The sequence below is a fragment of the Mus caroli genome, chromosome 13 (assembly GCF_900094665.2).
Source record: "Mus caroli chromosome 13, CAROLI_EIJ_v1.1, whole genome shotgun sequence".
NCBI classification, from domain to species: domain Eukaryota; kingdom Metazoa; phylum Chordata; class Mammalia; order Rodentia; family Muridae; genus Mus; species Mus caroli.
The window spans coordinates 19,365,121-19,383,002 of NC_034582.1; the positions used below are offsets into that span (position 1 = coordinate 19,365,121).

The 17,882-nt window shown below is 43.0% G+C and overlaps 2 protein-coding genes and 2 non-coding genes across 4 annotated transcripts in view; 2 read left to right on the forward strand and 2 right to left on the reverse strand.

Annotated features, from left to right (window-relative positions):
- Positions 1–3,027: 3,027 nt before the first annotated feature.
- Positions 3,028–3,100, reverse strand: Trnar-ucg. The gene has a single exon. It is a non-coding gene; the product is annotated as a tRNA-Arg (tRNA).
- Positions 3,101–6,933: 3,833 nt separating this feature from the next.
- Positions 6,934–7,005, reverse strand: Trnam-cau. The gene has a single exon. It is a non-coding gene; the product is annotated as a tRNA-Met (tRNA).
- Positions 7,006–7,656: 651 nt separating this feature from the next.
- Positions 7,657–17,882, forward strand: part of LOC110308115 — a 49,533-nt gene continuing 39,307 nt past the window's right edge. The window contains exons 1-3 of the mRNA XM_021180470.2: positions 7,657–8,004; positions 8,320–8,327; positions 11,984–12,364. Coding sequence (XP_021036129.1) covers positions 7,698–8,004; positions 8,320–8,327; positions 11,984–12,364 — 696 coding nt within the window. The 5' untranslated portion in view covers positions 7,657–7,697. The remainder of the gene's footprint in view (positions 8,005–8,319; positions 8,328–11,983; positions 12,365–17,882) is intronic.
- LOC110308113 (histone H2A type 1-F) lies at positions 10,476–10,918 on the forward strand. The gene has a single exon (XM_021180468.2). The coding sequence runs from the start codon at positions 10,492–10,494 to the stop codon at positions 10,882–10,884; it is 393 nt and encodes a 130-aa protein (XP_021036127.1). The 5' UTR covers positions 10,476–10,491; the 3' UTR covers positions 10,885–10,918.

The following is a 17,882-nucleotide window of genomic DNA, read 5'->3' on the forward strand; positions in this document are numbered from 1 at the left end:
TCCTAAATTATTTTTAAAAATAGAAATGAGTATAATAAATAGTTTGGCATTTACCTACCCCACAATGAATTTTACTCTTGGAAGGAATGCAAATTAGATGTGTTTTCCCAGAATATCATTGACAATTTACATCAGAAACTTAAAGCCTGGTCTGGTGGCTAACACTTGTCATCCCAGCATTTGGGAGGCTGAGGCAGGAGGATCACCTTGAGTTGCAAGCCAGCCTTGACATTATATATCCTTCTGAATGTAGAAATTATGCTGCTTATCTCAGTTTATTTTATTCAGAACATCTCACTCTTTAAACTAAAGGAGACTTTATTCAGAAGCAAGTGATAATACAGGTTAAAAATATATACTATCGAGGGTGACAATGGGCCACGTGAAAGAAAGAGTGCTCAGGGGCCCATGTCTGTAAGGTTTCTATAAAGGACACAGAGAAAGTGATATGGGATTAGATGAAAATCTAGCATATGTGTATCACTGATAAGAATACAGCTATGTCAAAGCCTCCAAAACCTCAGATTCACAGGAGTAGATAAGCCTTCCTTGATTGAGCTCGGAGGACTGGAAAAGCCTTCCCTTGGTCAAGATTTCCCTTTAGCTAATTGCATGAAGAAACTATTAACCACAGCGTCCTCCAGAGTTTTACAGCCGAACACTGCAGAAACTTTTTAACAAAAGATTAACCTGCCTGCCTTTTCCCCTCCAGCTATATCCAACAAATCCATTCATTTCCTGGTTGCTCTTTGTGCATCTCATCAGAGTGCACAACCGGTGACGTCCCACCTTTTCTGTATGCATGTCCATCGTTTCTTCTTCCTATAGTAGATCCAATTGGGGCAACCTCTAAAATGTGCATATATTTACTGACTGTAGGAATGTATGATACAGCACTGCCTATAACTGTAATGTAATAAGGGTTTGGTCCTATGCATTATGGTAAATAAAAGACTATTAGACCATTAAAATTTATAACACAGAAAGGTACAAGTGTGTGTTGTATGTATAGAAAACCACAGTGAAAAGGCTGGTAAAGCCAGTAAGTGAATATTTATTTTTTCCCGTTTATCTTTAAAAGACATCGAATATTGTCTTTTAGTTCTCTATTTCTCCCAAGTAAATGAAAGTATAGTAATGTTAAACAAATAGTAAACTGGAAAAGATTGCTACAGTTGTGCCTTGCAAAGCGTGTGTTCAAGTGTTTAACCCGCCTGCTCTTGATCTGGTTTACTGGTGGATCAGAGGCAAGTGTTATATGGAAGATGGATGACCCATTTGTTTCAAATTTGAGAGCAACTTGCTTACCTGAGCAAGGCCCTGAATCTGGGGTTTGGTTCCCAGAACTGCCAAGGAAAAAAAACTGGTCAAAATTGTTGATTATGGTTAAGGATTTGGTGTCTCTCTGGCGTCCTCATGTGGCTGGCCTGAAGCACTCCTTGGCTATGTGAAACTGTGAGATTGATGCCCAGGGCCCACAAAAGTCTGGCATTTTGGAAGCTAGGAACGACCTTCGTAGATATTCACGTGCAAGTTTCTGTGAGCAGCAGTTTCCAACTTTTTTGCGTAAACACCAAGGCATGTGGTTGAAAGATTCTATGCTATGGGAGATGGAACCCGGTATCTGTCTGACCTTTTACTGAACATTTCACTTGATCTAATTATTTTCCTCTTAGCAATAAAACAACGGCCAACAGAAACATGTCCTCAGTTAGGCAAAACGGAATTTAGTGGTTTAGTACAACGGAGGTAAAATGTAATGTGAATCAGTTGGTTCAGAAACTATTCTTGGATAGCCTGGTCATTTTTATCTAACTGAAACAATAATGTAAGACTATAGCTATATGTGGGAAAGTAGTGGTCATCATATGGCGTCGGGGTGGGATGGGATGGATGGGTCTGTGTTTAGGACATTTAGCTATTTGTTAGTGCTACTATTTTACAATTGATGGCTTGTTTGCGGTTCCTTCATCCCTCTCCTCTCCTCCCCTCTCCTCCCTCCTCCTCCCCCTCCCCCTCTCCCTCTCCTCTCCTCTCCTCTCCCCACATCCTCTCGTTTCCTTCCCTCCCACCTTTCTTTTTACTGCCTTCCCTTCTTCCTTCCTCTTTCTTTTTCCTTCTTCTCTTACCTTCCCCACCCATTCACTTTCCACGTATCTCTCCAAAGAGCTTCAGAGCGTGTGTGTTTCTGAACCCCCGTCTTAAAGCAACACGTCTCACATATTTATCAAAGGGTGTAAATACTATATTTTCTGAATTGGGGACAAATTTCTAGCGTCTAGTGACCACTGAACACTCAGGGTGTCCGAGATTGTTCTGCTTTTCCTCTGTGTTGTTTTCTGGATGGTGCATGCCTTTTCTTTCTGTACAACAGGAAGAGAAGAAAAGAGGGAATACTTTGGTTCAGGCACGTCTTTATTTTCTTGGATCAAAATCCCATTTCTGCCAGGCGTGATGCGGCAGGCCTGAGTGAGTGCATGGTACAGTCAGGAGGCCACCCTTTACTACTTGCAACCCTATCTCAAAGTACAACAAAAATGCAGGGGTTGTGGATTATTCAGCCCATCAAAACTGAGGCCCAGAGGCCCCTGGGAGAACCTGACAGTCCAAGATACCGGAAGGCCTCATCTCAGTTGATTCTTGTCTTTCTCAAACTCAGTTCTTCGCAGTGTTTCTCAACCTGGGGGTCGCGACCCCCGCATTGGGACTCGTATAGCAAATATCTTGCATATCAGGATATTTACGTTAAGATTTATAACAGTAGGAAAATTGCAGTTATGAAGTAGTAACGAAATAATTTTATAGCTGGGGATCACCGCAATATGAAGAACTGTATTAAAGGGTCGCAATATTAGGAAGATTGAGGACTACTACTTTAAGGTGTCGAAAATGGTCTCCCCTTTCCCTTTGACCGAAGCAAGCGAGAATTTCGGAAAACCCAGAAAATGAGGGAGTCTTTTTTTTATTTTTTGATCGGACGTTACAATTTAACTTATAGAAATCAGAGGAGGAAAAAAAAAAGTAAAGTAACCACGAAGGGATTCGAACCCTCAATCTTCTGATCCGAAGTCAGACGCCTTATCCGTTAGGCCACGTGGTCATGAAGGCAGTTTTTGGCAAGAACACTTAGGAAGCGAAAGGAACTGTCTGCCGGGCTCTGCACATTATAAAAGACAATGCAGCCCTCGCCTGGAGACCCTACGGATTATTTGAGGCCACATGGTCAGATTTAGAAAAACTGGAACCGAGTTATTGTAATTCACGGCTAAGCAAGCAGTTTGCATTGACCGAGAACTGCTTCCTTATTAATGCTCATCATTCACAAACTCATATTACAGACCCTATGGCGTGACAAAGCCACCCTCCCATGTTCTACTTTCGTTGATTCTTATAACTTGATGCCACAGCACTTTTCAAGGTACATACTGTTCATTTCAAAAGGGAAACAGTACGTTTGGGGGTGTGTGTTCTGGCTTCTTGACAGGATCAAGGTCCTTAATTGCTATGTGTAAATTAGCTTTCATTAAGAAGTGAAAAGACCCAAAGTTAGGAATATGAATAATTTTGACTATTATCATGTTTTACACTTAATTTATGAATAAAAAATGGTATTATAATAATTTTAAAGAAGAAACATTCATGAACTCATGATGCTTTCATGATTACTAACAAGCAATTACTAGGGTTCAGAAAGCGGGGCCTTTCACACAGCCTTTCTTTCCTGTCAGTAGAATAACATCTGGAAAATAGGAAGAATGAAATAGAAACATGAATTCTTTACACACGTTTGTTCTGGAATCCCACAATCATCTACTAGGTGAGCTTTGTTCTCACAGACACATTCTTTAGTTCTGCAACTTTGGAATGTAGCAGGCCCTGAGACCTTAGCACAGCTGACTCCCTAATTGAATGCCATTCAGGCTGTATGTAGTAGGTGGCACTACCTGTCAAAACTAAAACAAAAGCTCAACTCATCAAAGTCCATAGTTCTGGGAGAGTCCCTAAAAGTACCACCCTTGTTTTCTGGCTTCGGTAGTTCTGCTTCTGGCTAACTGTTCTTCATAACTGAAGAATGTCAACCTGGGACAAGATTTTTGTGCTTAAAGGTTCAACCCTGAGAAAGGCTCAGCGCTACACCGTGATCTGGAACACACAGTGTAGTCATTGGTCAGCTAAGAAAGACTTTCTATTGGCTAAAACCCATGTCCGAGAAGTGTTCTGTGATGAGCACCCCACAACAGAATGATGTTCTCTTTCTTCCTGGAATTGGAGATTTCTTGTAAAGCAGCTTGGATGCTCAGATGACATGGCTTCCCCACCATGGGAAATGGTGGCACAGCTGGTGAGAATTGTTGATTGACTTTTATTTCTGCTGTTGCAAAAAAACAAAAACAACAAAACAAAACAAAACAAAACAAAACCAACTGTTAACTAAATGGACCCCGCAGGTTGTATTTATGTACATGCATATATTTGTAATGATAATAATAGAGGTCATGAATTTCATAGGGATTGAGAAGGTGTGTACAGGAAGAGTTGAAGGGCGAGGAGGGAGGAGGAAAAGATATAATTACATTTAAATAAAAGAACAGCAGCAAAAACAGCAAATAGCCATCCCCATAGATCTTGTTGAGTGGGATGGAGGAACATTTGGGAGGCTGAAGTGTGTGTGTTTAAGATGTTTGGCTAAGTCTGTGTATGAAATATTTATGTAGAGATGACCATTTTAAGATGGTCACTCTTGCATAGTTTAATATAGATAACTCCAAACGTGCACATTGAAACAATCTCATAGAGCCTACGTTAGGTATCTTGTGTTCTACTGCTTGGTGACATTTCCATCAGATGAAGAGATGGTCTGCATGCAACCCCTTCTCTTTTCAGAACTGCCTTCCTCTCATTCCTACTCTCTCACACTGAATCTTTGTAGTTAGGAGTGAGTGTTTTAGCTCTCATGTGGACCTCCGTTTGTTTCTTTTGCCTAGAATGCTTTTCTTGGCTGTCTAGCAATCACTTACTTACCCAAGTTTCTTGGCAAAAATCCACCCCTTTGCCTGGTTAATAAATGCCAGTGTGATGGCTAAAGAAACTATTTATGCTAGGCATCCCTCTAGCTGTTTGCCTCTAACTCCAGTCCCTGGAAGATAAGTCTCAGTATCTCTGACTCAGTGACCTGCTCTAAAACTGAAGAGCCCTGTGTGACTGTTTGTTACTATATGACTAACTTTCTTTTTTGCTTCTGTAACTGGCTTACACAGATACCCAAAGATGGCACTGAGTTGGCTTAACCACTTGACTTGGCAGAACAGAACAGCTTTTGCTTGCTTGTATAGATATTAAAGGTCTTGTTATTTTCCCCCTTGAAACTCCTCTTCCCATAGCCTTCCTTCATGGCAATCTCACATTTAGCTCAGAGATTGTGTGTACTGCACTTTGTAATTATAATCAGATTGACTGTATGGTCTGTCCTCAGTGGCTGCACACTCCATAACACTGGGGCAAGGCTACGGGAGCAGAGCTTCTCTATCTAACTCCTCAGTACTGTGGATGAGTGCCATGGTAATGACCCTCGGCCATACACTGAAAAGGACAATCCGGGAATGTCCACATAGCTCCGGGGTAGTAATTTTATTCTACATCCCTGCAGCAGGGAGTGACTGTGACCCATGCTGGCAGTATACTTAATGTAGCATTTAATTTATGACCAGTAAGCATGTGGTCACCAGGCAACCAGTTCCCTGGAACTATTTGGACTCCTGTTCAACAGACATTACTAGACTGCCATAGCTGATACACACTCCTGTGGCTTTCAGCTGGAGTGATGAATGTCTGACACCATGGAGGAGAGGACAAGAGAGCCTTCTCCAGTCTTCTCCTTCGTGACAGTCTTTTCCGGTATTGTAGTCTTCACTGTAATCCTAACTACACACGCATGTGCTTACGGAAGGACTTCCCCAATCACTGAACTGGTGGGTAGTAATGGGGCTGAGATCAATTTTATTCTTGCAGCTCATAAAGTAGTTCTTAAAAAAAAAAAATTCACTATTTTTTCGTCTGAAGCAAAAAAAAAAAAAAAAAAAAAAAAAAACACAAAGGCTGATCTTGACCTTTAATCCTCTCTGAGAAGAAATAAAGTCTTCCATCTCTACAGCCTAACAGGAGAGAGGCCTTTGGATTTCTGTTTTCTGATCCAGCGAAGAACGATTTTAAGAAGACTCAGGAAAGCTTGTTGGCAGAGGCAAGAGGAACATTTCAAGGTCACTCAAAACAAAGCAACCCAAAATATCTGTACTGATTCTAGACTACTTACTATGTTTTTTCTGTGTTTTAACTTCTAGGACAGTTTGTGAAATATAAAATTTGAACAGGAGTCCTTACTGTGAGAGAAATAAAAAAGACAGTGAGTACAAAACTTGAAAAGTAAGCGTAGAGAATAGCAATAGCTTAGCAAAGATTTATCTTTGTGAACGTGGAGACTAATGTCGGTAGCAAAAGTGGTTTTCTCACTCAGACTTCATCTTTCTCAGTCTTCATTCTCCCTTAACCACACACACTTTTCTCAAAATACTCTTGCTGTCAAGACTAAGACTCTAGTAATTGCAAAGAATATCTATAGGGACTAATTAATGAATGTCTTTCTACCACCAGACCCTTGAAAAATAAGGCTTTATGAATTATGTATAGAAGAAAATGACCTCTGTTCCTCCACTCTTACACTTGTATTCGCCTCCGTTTAGTGATTTTAGGCTTTATTGGGCAAAATAAATTATTTAGGCTTTATAAGCCAAAATAAATCTGACTTATTACCAAGAGAACACATGAGTTACTACTTGAGCGTCCATGTAAAAGTCTCAGTTCCGTTTTGCAGACATCGATTTACCTCACGAAATTAAAATAATTTAGGAGGGAGGAAAAAAAAACAAAAAGTACAGATAGCAGAGGATGGTTTCGATCCATCGACCTCTGGGTTATGGGCCCAGCACGCTTCCGCTGCGCCACTCTGCTACTTAAAGAAATCCCTTCAAAATACTATACTTAACTTTATTTGCAGTTGGTGTTCCTTTACTTCATACAAAGGCCTGCAGGAAGGCACCTTCTTATTGTCTACCCAAAGGCTAATATTTGTTGGGAATAATGTCGCTAATGAATCAAAGAGAAAGCAAAATTTGGACCAGATCGGCAAACAGTAACATACTAGTAAGTAATTCGACAAAGGAGAAAACAATACAGCGCGTCTTAGTGACCAACCACGCATTTACCTGCGCGAAGAGTTTGGGATCAGGTTTGTCCTGAAGTCGAGATAGTGAAAGAAATGGTGCTGTTTTCTCCAGTGTTTAGTCCTTTAAAGCCGAAAATAAAAACATGGGAAGCGAGACCTCCACATCAGTATTTGTGATCACTTGGCTCACCAAAGATCTCCTGTCGTTCTAAATTTGTTACAAGTGACAAAAATGTATTGTTAAAGAAATTGTTTAGTCTGAACTAGTTAAAATGGACGGGAAGTCCGGAATGGGGACAAAGGACCCAGCTCAAGGAGCGAGAACAACGAACGTTGGTGACGTCATTAGGCATGGCCCATGCCAGGGGCGGGGCGAGTGCTCCAGGTTTCAGTCTTCAATCAGGTCCGAAAACACTGCATATAAGGAATGTGCCTGTGCCTTCCACACTGTTGAGGTTTCTTCTTCAGCGAGTTCACTATGTCTGGTCGTGGCAAGGGCGGTAAGGGTCTTGGCAAAGGCGGCGCCAAGCGCCACCGCAAAGTGCTGCGCGACAACATCCAGGGCATCACCAAGCCCGCCATCCGCCGCCTGGCCCGGCGCGGAGGAGTGAAGCGCATCTCCGGCCTCATCTACGAGGAGACCCGCGGTGTGCTGAAGGTGTTCCTGGAGAACGTGATCCGCGACGCCGTCACCTACACCGAGCACGCCAAGCGCAAGACCGTCACCGCCATGGACGTGGTCTACGCGCTCAAGCGCCAGGGACGCACCCTCTACGGATTCGGCGGTTAAGAGAATCTTGCTTCTGACCTCCAAAACCAAAGGCCCTTTTCAGGGCCGCCCACATTTTCTTATTAAAAGAGCGAACATGTGTCTTACGTTTTGAGGTGATTGTGCAAGGTTAGCAGCGTTGAGTAAGTACGTTAATCGACTCAATAGTATTTACAATCCAGGTAGACAATGCTTAAATCATATTCAGGGAACGTGCATTTATCGAAGTAGGAAGTAGAAAGTGTTTAGATGGTTTAGGTTGCAAGGACAAAGCGCGAGAGCTAGCGTTTACGCTGCTTGACAAGAGCGTGGGGCGGGCCTGAGTGCACAGCACCGACGGTGGTTGGCTGTTTCTGTGCTTTGGCGCGTCTGCGCAGACTGCGGAGATCCGGCTACAAAGAAAGTCGCCTTGCGTGTCCTGCAGGCCCGTGCAGTGTGGGCTTTTCTGTTACTCATGGTGGAGGTCAGCTGTTTACTAGAAAAGGAATGTTTCATTAAGGTTGGGCATTAGATAAAGTATAAAAAATTGGTAGTTCTAATATGCAACTTTATGGGAACGTCCCTATTGTTAACATGTAGGAGTGCATCCGTGATGGATGTTTAAATAAAATCTGTGTGGTCCACGTGTATCTTCAGGAATTTGGTTTCAGCCAAGAGTGATAAGATTTGAGAGTACTGTACACCGAAAGTTGGGGGCTAAATGTCTTGTCTTCAAAACCAAAACCAAAACCCCCAAAAAAGTCAAAAGAAAAACTGGACAGAAAAGATGCTTTTCTTCATGGCCAGCAATCCACTTGTATGATTATACTATGAAATCACAGAAATTTAGGGTGCTAATGTGATGTGTGTGTGTGTGTTACTAAGTGAATGAACAGTTTACAGGATTTTGAGTCTCTCCTTCCACCGAGGGATCCAACTCAGTTTAACAGGTTTTGCAGAAACACTGTTCCTCATTGTTCAGCCTGCTGACTGTTTCTCGTCATCGTTATCGCTATTATGATACCACCACCACCACCACTTTTTTTTTTTTTCTTTTTCTTTTTTGAGACCGTGTTTCTCTGGATGCCCTTGAACTCTGTGGACCAGGCTGACCTCCAATTTAAGATAAACCCTTGCCTATGCCTCCCAAGTGCTGGGATTAAAGGCCTACCCCAGCACTTCCTGTTTCTCATCTTTATTTGTAAAGATTAGGGTTTCTGTGGGTAAGGGAAAAGTATCATATACTAATGGAGGTTAAGAACTTGTTTGAAGAAGAAAATAATCTGAGGCTTGAAAAGAGTAATCTGAACACAACGTGTGTCAGCAATTGTTCTGAGTTCTGGAATTTATAAGTATGAATAATTTAAATGTATATGGGTGTTTGGGTACCATGTGCCCTAGAAGGCTAAAAGAGGGTGCTAGATCCCCTGAAACTGGGGTTTAAGGCAGTAGTGAGCCACCATGTATGTGCTGGGATGGGCCCCGGGTGCTCTGGAAAAGCAGCCAGTGCTCTTAATGAGTGAGTGAAGGGTTCCTTGTTCATTTTGTTGGAGTTTGCTCTCATTGAGGTGGGAATTACGGTAGGGGTTTGAGCTGAGAACAGGCAAGATCTGAGTTAAATTTCAAAACAATGAATATAGATGTTTGATGAAAACTAGTGTCAAGGAAAACTAGTAAGGAGGCTGCTACAACTATTCAGTTTGCGGAGGACATTGGTTTGGATCAGTGGTCTGGGCTGTGAAGAATAGGCTCTGTGCATGGTTTTCCAGGTTTAAGGTCTACCCTTAAACAACTTTAATTTGACCAAAAATGGGACTATGGGCAATATTAAAAGTATTGAAGGTTGGCGCTAGAGGTGCCTTGATATTAGTTAAGAGAGTTTACTGCTTTTGCAGAGGACTAGAGTTCAGTGCTCCCTATCTATCTATTTGGGTGGCTCACACCAGTTCCAGAGGATATATACATAGAGACATGCACATACTTAAAAATAACTCTTTAGGAGAAAGTATTAAAATTAAAACCAACAGTTCTCTGTATAATTTTAAATGTAGTCTTCAGCCTACTCAAATGCTAGGCTGAATGCAACCCAGATGCTAGTGCCTCACACAGGAGCAAGTTTTCCCTTTTATTTAGTCTTTTCCTAATGATTTCTTGCTGTCCTTCTTCTGGGCCTTAGTACCGGACTTCTTGGAGTCCTTGTTCGGGGCGGGAGCGGACTTGGTGGGCTCAGGCGTAGTGAACAGAAAGCAACAACAAGAAAAAAAAAGAGACGTTGGAATAAAGACAGCCCTTATTGCTATTTAAACAAAGCTGAGGCTATCCTTTTAGAGTCCTGAAACGTTATGCGTTAACTATCCAATCAAAACAAGGTTTTTTCATATACATGCTACGATTGGTTTAGGTAAAACTGCAGTATGTGTAGCCAATGAGATCACTCCGTTTTCGCGCCAGGAGTTGAGTATTAGAATGGTGCTGTGGCTGCATCACTATACGCTGAACAGATCCTGACAGCTAGGAACTTACAATGTCTGGGCGCGGCAAACAGGGTGGCAAGGCTCGCGCCAAGGCCAAGACCCGCTCCTCCCGGGCCGGCCTGCAGTTCCCCGTGGGCCGCGTGCACCGGCTGCTCCGCAAGGGCAACTACTCGGAGCGCGTGGGCGCCGGCGCCCCGGTGTACCTGGCGGCCGTGCTGGAGTACCTGACGGCCGAGATCCTGGAGCTGGCGGGCAACGCGGCCCGCGACAACAAGAAGACGCGCATCATCCCGCGCCACCTGCAGCTGGCCATCCGCAACGACGAGGAGCTCAACAAGCTGCTGGGCCGCGTGACCATCGCGCAGGGCGGCGTCCTGCCCAACATCCAGGCCGTGCTGCTGCCCAAGAAGACCGAGAGCCACCATAAGCCCAAAGGAAAGTAAGCCAGTGAGCTAAGTTTTTTTTTTTTTTTTTAAACAAAACCCAAAGGCTCTTTTCAGAGCCACCACTTCTTCATATAAGAGTCTAGTAACACGTTTAACTTAGCTTGTGGAAAACCTATATTAATGTTTCAAGCACAAAACCATAATCCTGATAGGCTGAGGTAATTCTTAGGCAACTGCTTTGTCTTGCTCACGTAGAGAAACTGCTTTGTCTTGCTCACGTAGAGAAATACTGAATATAGCATAAACATAGGTTTATACTTTGCACAAAACTTTGCTCTTGCAGTCCTTTACATCTTCGTATTGCTCCGGAGAGGCAGCAGACGTTCGGGGTTGGGAGAAAATACAAAAGGGTCTTACGGAAATTGTTAGGTAAGCCTTTACAAAGTCCCAAGATTCAGAGGCTACTTGACCTGTAGTTTTGTTACATTACTGCTTGCTTTGTGTCACTTTAAACACTCCTCTGGAGCAAAAACGTAGTTCGGCTTTTGTCAAGGTAAAAGGTCCTAGGTGCATATCTTGGATATAGCAAACCTGGTCTCCTTTTCTTCCTCCTTGGTTGCCACCTCTTGATTTGACCGTCTCAGACCTTGGGGCCAGGGACCTCACCCAAGAGCAGTTTCCCAATAAACCTCCCTTTGATATATTCAAATCTGGCTTGGACTGGCTCATTTCACCGGCTGAGAAATAACCTATCATGTGCAGTCTAGGCACAAGAAGCGGAAAAATAAAACCAAAGGCGGGTAGAGTACATATTTTCCAGAGTGGTTTCTAGATCTCTAGGGTCATGATATTTCAAATTCAAGATTTCTTTGCCTCAAATTCTTTAAGCGACTCGATACAAGGAATGGAAACAAATTTAAGAAAGCTCGGTTGTGCCAGAGTAAAACATGAGTATAGCAGTCCATCCTATCAGTGTGCAGGAGTTAACCAATCACCACTTGAATTCCTCAGCCAATAGTACTACTGCGCGGGACTCTTGAAAAGCAGACACGCCTATCAGGATGCTTCTCTATGGGGAGGAGGGGTAAGAGCGCGGGTACGTGTGTTGCGCGTGTGCGAACGCAAGCCTACTTAAAGGCCACGGTGCGCTGCTTAGCCATCTCACTTTTCCCTACGGTTAGTTGTCATGGCTCGTACTAAGCAAACCGCTCGCAAGTCCACCGGCGGCAAGGCCCCGCGCAAGCAGCTGGCCACCAAGGCCGCCCGCAAGAGCGCCCCGGCCACCGGCGGCGTGAAGAAGCCTCACCGCTACCGCCCCGGCACCGTGGCCCTGCGCGAGATCCGGCGCTACCAGAAGTCGACCGAGCTGCTGATCCGCAAGCTGCCGTTCCAGCGCCTGGTGCGCGAGATCGCGCAGGACTTCAAGACCGACCTGCGCTTCCAGAGCTCGGCCGTGATGGCTCTGCAGGAGGCCTGTGAGGCCTACCTTGTGGGTCTGTTTGAGGACACCAACCTGTGCGCCATCCACGCCAAGCGTGTCACCATCATGCCCAAGGACATCCAGCTGGCCCGCCGCATCCGCGGGGAGAGGGCTTAAGGATTTCTGTTATCCACACAACCACTTTAAAGGCTCTTCTTAGAGCCACCCATCTTCCAAAAAAAGAACTGTAGCGCTTTTTCCAACTTGTGGGTATTAAATACATCAGTTTAATTTGTGAAAGGTCTACACTTCCATCACACCGATCTATCATAAGCATGCAATATTTTGGTAAGTGATGGCTTTGCCCTTTTTCATGGAAATTGGACTCCTAGTTAGCAAATTATAATCTATTTAAAGACTGGGATATAAAGCTTTGCATGGTTAGAGTAATTTGGGCACTTAACCGAATTTAAAAATAAAAGTTCTTAATTGCAGATGTTTGGAATTGTGAACTATTTCTGAAGGACAGAACCAATAATGTAACTCAGAAAAATTAACTGATTTTCAAGTCTTAAAAAGGTAACAGGAATTTACCATTCACTTTATAGCTTGCTTAGTCTCCTCCCTACCCACTAATAGACCTTCTCCATGCTCTTTTTTAAATGGACTCATTCAAGGCTGGTCTGCAACTTTGTAGATCAGGATGGTCTGTATTTGGGAGATCTGTCTGTTTCTCCTTCCTACTGTATGCTGGGATTAAGGTGTTATGTCTTGCCCTCCTTTGGGCTTTTTGAGATCCTGAATCTTTATGGCTCTTTTGTTACTTGTTTCACTTGGCTTAATAATCATCACCTCGAAAATTACAGCCATTTGGGCACTGACTGGATTTGTCCTAGGTCATTATCACAGTGGTGTATGGTGTGGAAATTTGAAGGCTGGTCTTTAGGAGATGTGCTAGTGACTGTATAATGGAAGACAGTCCAAACTCTGGATGCTGAAAACTGTTTTCTGAGCAGTGTTCCATGGAGAGCCTCGGAGATAAAGCTGGTAACTCTCGCTTGTCTCCGCTTTTACCTTTCTCCGCTCGACAGAGCCTTCTGAATCCCACAAGGATCCAGTACCCTTCAGAATACACTCTTCCTCTGTAAAGAGCCAAAGATCTGCTTTCCCACAAAGCATTTTTTTTGGTTTTGTTTTTAAATATTTAATAGACCTTTTAAACAAATGAACAAGTGAGTCTTGCTCTGCAATGCACTAGGAACTGGACTAGTGAGAAATTCAGTGAGAAATGTTGACACAGCATAGATTTAGGATCTATGTATTTAGATATTTATACATTTATGTACCTATGTATGTATCAATGTACTTGCATACCTACCTACCTACCTACCTACCTACGTACCTATGGTCTCTGAATGATGGGATTAAAGGTGTGTTACCAGGTTGGCCTGGAACTCACAGAGATTTATTTTGCTCTGGTCACCAAATGATGGGATTAAAGGTGTGTTGTACTAAAGTACAACAACATGCTGTAGAACCAGACTCTCACTATTGTTCCTGAATTCCATTAGCTTATCATGCCATGAGTGGTAGTGAATTGCTGGATGATGCAGATGCCAAAAGTTTATATATACACAAAAAAATGTGCTTTGTTGAAAAACTACAGGGGGCTTGCAGCAACATTTATTGCTTTAGGCTTTTAAAGACACTGACAGTGATAAGATAAAATGCAAAGAGGGGGTTGGAGTACCTTTGGTGGGCCGTGCCAAGGTGTGCCCTTGAGAAATAAGCCATGTAACAGATTTAGTGTAAGAGGCTTAATGGGGAAGGAGAGAGTGAAAGGGTGACTCAGAGTGGGGACAAGAGGGAGAGCTAGAGGCAGACAGACAGAGGGAGAGAGAGAGAGTGTGTGTGTGAGAGAGAGATTGACAATAGAGATCAGAGTCACACTCAAGATGGTAGAAAGATAAGGGTGTTTGGTAGCCCTTTTATCTACAATACCTGGCCCACCTGGTAGTGGCAGGTGAGGATTTAAGCTGGGTAATATCCAAAATGAATTCAAGACTACCCAGTCCCTTCCCCCTTCGAAAATGACTTTCCAAACTGTCTTAGCAGGCCAAGTGCAGAGCCAGAAAAGGAAGCTGGCTGACTAGACAAATGTAAAAACATAGTTCTAGCGGTCAAAATGATTAAACCTTCAGCTACCAAAACAATATTAGCTGTTCTCAGAGAAATAACCATAACAAGATTAGCAATTCTCCTGCCCCCTGTCCTACACTGAATTCTGACAAAGAGCATAAACCATCCTGACCTTGTTGGGAGAATTCCCCTGACATTAATAGCTGTGACGTCAATGTACTATTACTTTGCTGATCAAATCATAATAACCCACCATGGGGGCAAGCAAAGTGAGTCACTAGGCCAAAGGGTCACTAGGCAACCAATGCCTGAAAGGGTTACTTACTACACCAATGAGAACCCTGTTGCCCAAATCTGCCCCATACAACGGTATAAAAGTGTGTTCTTTGTTCTTGGTCTCTCCTCTGGCCTGCATGCTGGGAGGGGGGTCCCCAACATGTTGGATCAATGAAAATCCTCATGCGGTTTGCAGCGATGGCGGTGGTCTCTGTGTTCTTTGTAAGGGTCTTTTGATGAACAGCTGCTCCTAGGATCCCAAGGGCAGGCCTGTGGAAATGCCTGGTCATTAGCACCCTGCTCCCTTTTTGTGTATTGTAAAAATGAGGAACTAGGAAGGGATGATGGTGAGGAGGGAAGAGGGGATCGCATTCTTTAGATGACTTTCTGCTGTCTGGAGGCAACAGCACCTTTGGGATCCAAGAAAACTGCGATGCTGGCCAAGTGCTGGGAGAGCTGGCTGCTTCCCTCACTGTCCGGGCTCTGTGGGACCATCTGGAGCTAAGAATGTACAGGCCTAGTTGAAGTCAGTGTTCTCTAGAGTCACAGAACTTATGGGTAGTCTCTATATAGTAAAGGAATTTATTGATGACTTACAGTCTGCACTCTAATTCCCAACAGTGGTTGGTAGCAGCTGTGACTGGAAGTCCAAGGATCTAGCAGTTGCTCAGTCTCTCACGGCAAGCAGGTGAAGGAGAAAAAGAGCGGACTCCCTTCTTCCAATGTCCTTATATGGTCTCCAGGAGGTATAACCCAGATTAAAGGTGTGTGCCACCACACCTTTAGTCCCAATGACCTTGAACTAGGAGATCTCCCTATCTTAATCTTCTGGAATCCATAGCCACTATGTCTCAAGATGTCCATACCAAGATCCAGGTCAGAAACTTCTATCTCCCAGCTTCCAGATTAGGGTTACTGGTGAGCCTTCCAATTCTGTATTGTAGTTCATTCCAGATATAGTCAAGTTGAGAAGCAGGAATAGCCACTACACTGCCTGAACCAGCTGGGGAAGCCCCTTTGAAGCTGTTCAGGATGCAAGTTTTGAGGCAACCCTTGGACTTGGAGGATACTGAAATGTACCTATATCTATATCTGTGGGCCAGAAGATAAAGTTGAGGAGTCTAGGACAAATTTTTTTTTTTCCCTTAGGTGTACATTTGAAACTTCTAGGCTCAGGGCCTTGGCAGTTGGAGGAGGGGAGTCCCAAGACCAGGGAAACGGGGAAGGATTCCACTCGCAGAAATAGGCAATTGGTGAGGGGACCTTATACTGTTGACTGGCAGGGGTACTTACCTAGAGTACATTTGACTCATGAGAGGATTCAAGTTGATTTCCTAAGTCTTTTATTTTACTTTTTTAGGTTTACAAAGAGTCTTAGACATGCTAGCATTACCATTGTTTGTAATCTGTACTGAAACCCCACATTGTAGAAAGGAAGTAGACTCACATCTTTGTGTCACAGTGGGAGCTTCAGAAACCGTTTTTGGTTAAAAGCATCAAGACTTTTTTAGGAGAGCTCAGGGAAAGGCAGAAATCTTTATTTGAGCAGAGGAAACAAAAACTCACTTGCTCTTTATTTTCAGTATGAATACAGACTGTGAAAGTGCCTGAGTTTACAAACCAGACAGACGTTCTTAGCACAAGTACCTTTAAGTCTATACTTAGAAGACAACCAAAGGAAATTTAAAACCTTGAGCTTGTGACTATAAGAATAGTAGTGCTTTGCCATAGTTAGACTGATAGTTTTCAGAATCCCACTGCCTAATGTTAAAACTCTGTGTCTGAAGTCTTCTAGTAGCCTAGTGAGGCAAAGAAGTATGAAGCATTTTCCAGTTTATTTATATAACCCAAATCACTTTCCTTATCACCGCTTAAGCTCCAACCTTTATAACTTGCATTTACTAACCTTAAGTTATGGCTTGAATGTATATACCTTGCGACACCTCCTTAAACCCTAAAGCACGTTCTTACACCCTCACAACATAAGCTTTCATATCCTCAGACCTTACATATTAACCTTTTTCCCATTTTGCACAAGCCACAGGTGGTTGATTACTGGGAGCATCAGCTGTAAAGTGGGGTTCCTTTCAATGAAGGAACAGTAAAAGGTTACATTGAAACCTGGGTTTTGAGTTTATCTCTTTTCTGAGTCTGGTAACATGGTAAACTGTTTCTAGACAGAGATAGTAACAGCTCTAGGAGAGTGAGGGAGGCCTGTGGGCTGATTTTTACACAGGAAGATTACTGAGAAGGCAGCTGAAGCCTTCCTTGCTGCTGTTCAACTGACAAATCTATCAATAACCTGGTGTGTCAGTCCATCAGAGACGTGAGAAGGGTGAAGTTCACTTGAGTAAACCAGAAGTACAGACCAAACAGCTTCTGAACTTATTGAAAGTGACAGAGACTTTATCTGATACCTGGAATACTAGACTCCTCTGTGGTAGGTGGAGAGCTGCAAGAGTTTTTGACCCAAAATATCCAACGGATTTTCCTGTGGAGTAGGACCTCCGGGGAACTCTCCTACCTTGTCTAGCAAATTGAGGCAATCAATTCCCCAGTGTCCTATTTGTTCACAATTTGGACAGTGTACTGTCAGCAGTTGACGTATAGGGTAGTTTTTGCTCAATGGCCAGCTTTGCCACACTTAACATAAGCTACAGATATAGGTGCTTCTGTATCCATTATCTTTGGAGTTGGTTAGGAGTACTGCCAGGAACTGATGTGTCTCTCTATCATGTAAAGTTTTTTCTGTTAAACCTCCTTAAATGCTACCTTCTGGAGATCTCTGCAGTGTTTGAAGACTACCTGTCTGAAGTATATATAAATAGTCAAGCTTTGCTTGTTTCTAATGATCTTTTTAGGTTTAACTAAAATGTATACAGGAGGCTAGATAAAGCTATTCCTGTAATTAATTGCATTAGTACTTAGCATGACTACAAGTATGGTTCTGAACACATTAAAGGATTTGATTAATTATAGTTGACTGATTACCATCTTGAATTTCTTAATTATCCTTAGAATTTACAATGACTTAGCAGCTTTCCTAAAACTAGGACTTTAAGTTTAGTCCTTAAAGTCACAAGTTTGTATTGAAGCACTTCTAGTATCAAAATAAAGCTTTAAATCATAGATACAGTCCACAGAGAGAATTACAATTTTACTGAATCTTTTATAGTGCACCATGATAGCCATTGTAGTGTTTTTTTTTTTTTTTTTTTTT

Coding starts and splice junctions, on each gene's coding strand:
- LOC110308113 (XM_021180468.2), top strand. CDS start 10,492: ATGTCTGGGCGCGGCAAACAGGGTGGCAAGGCTCGCGCCAAGGCCAAG.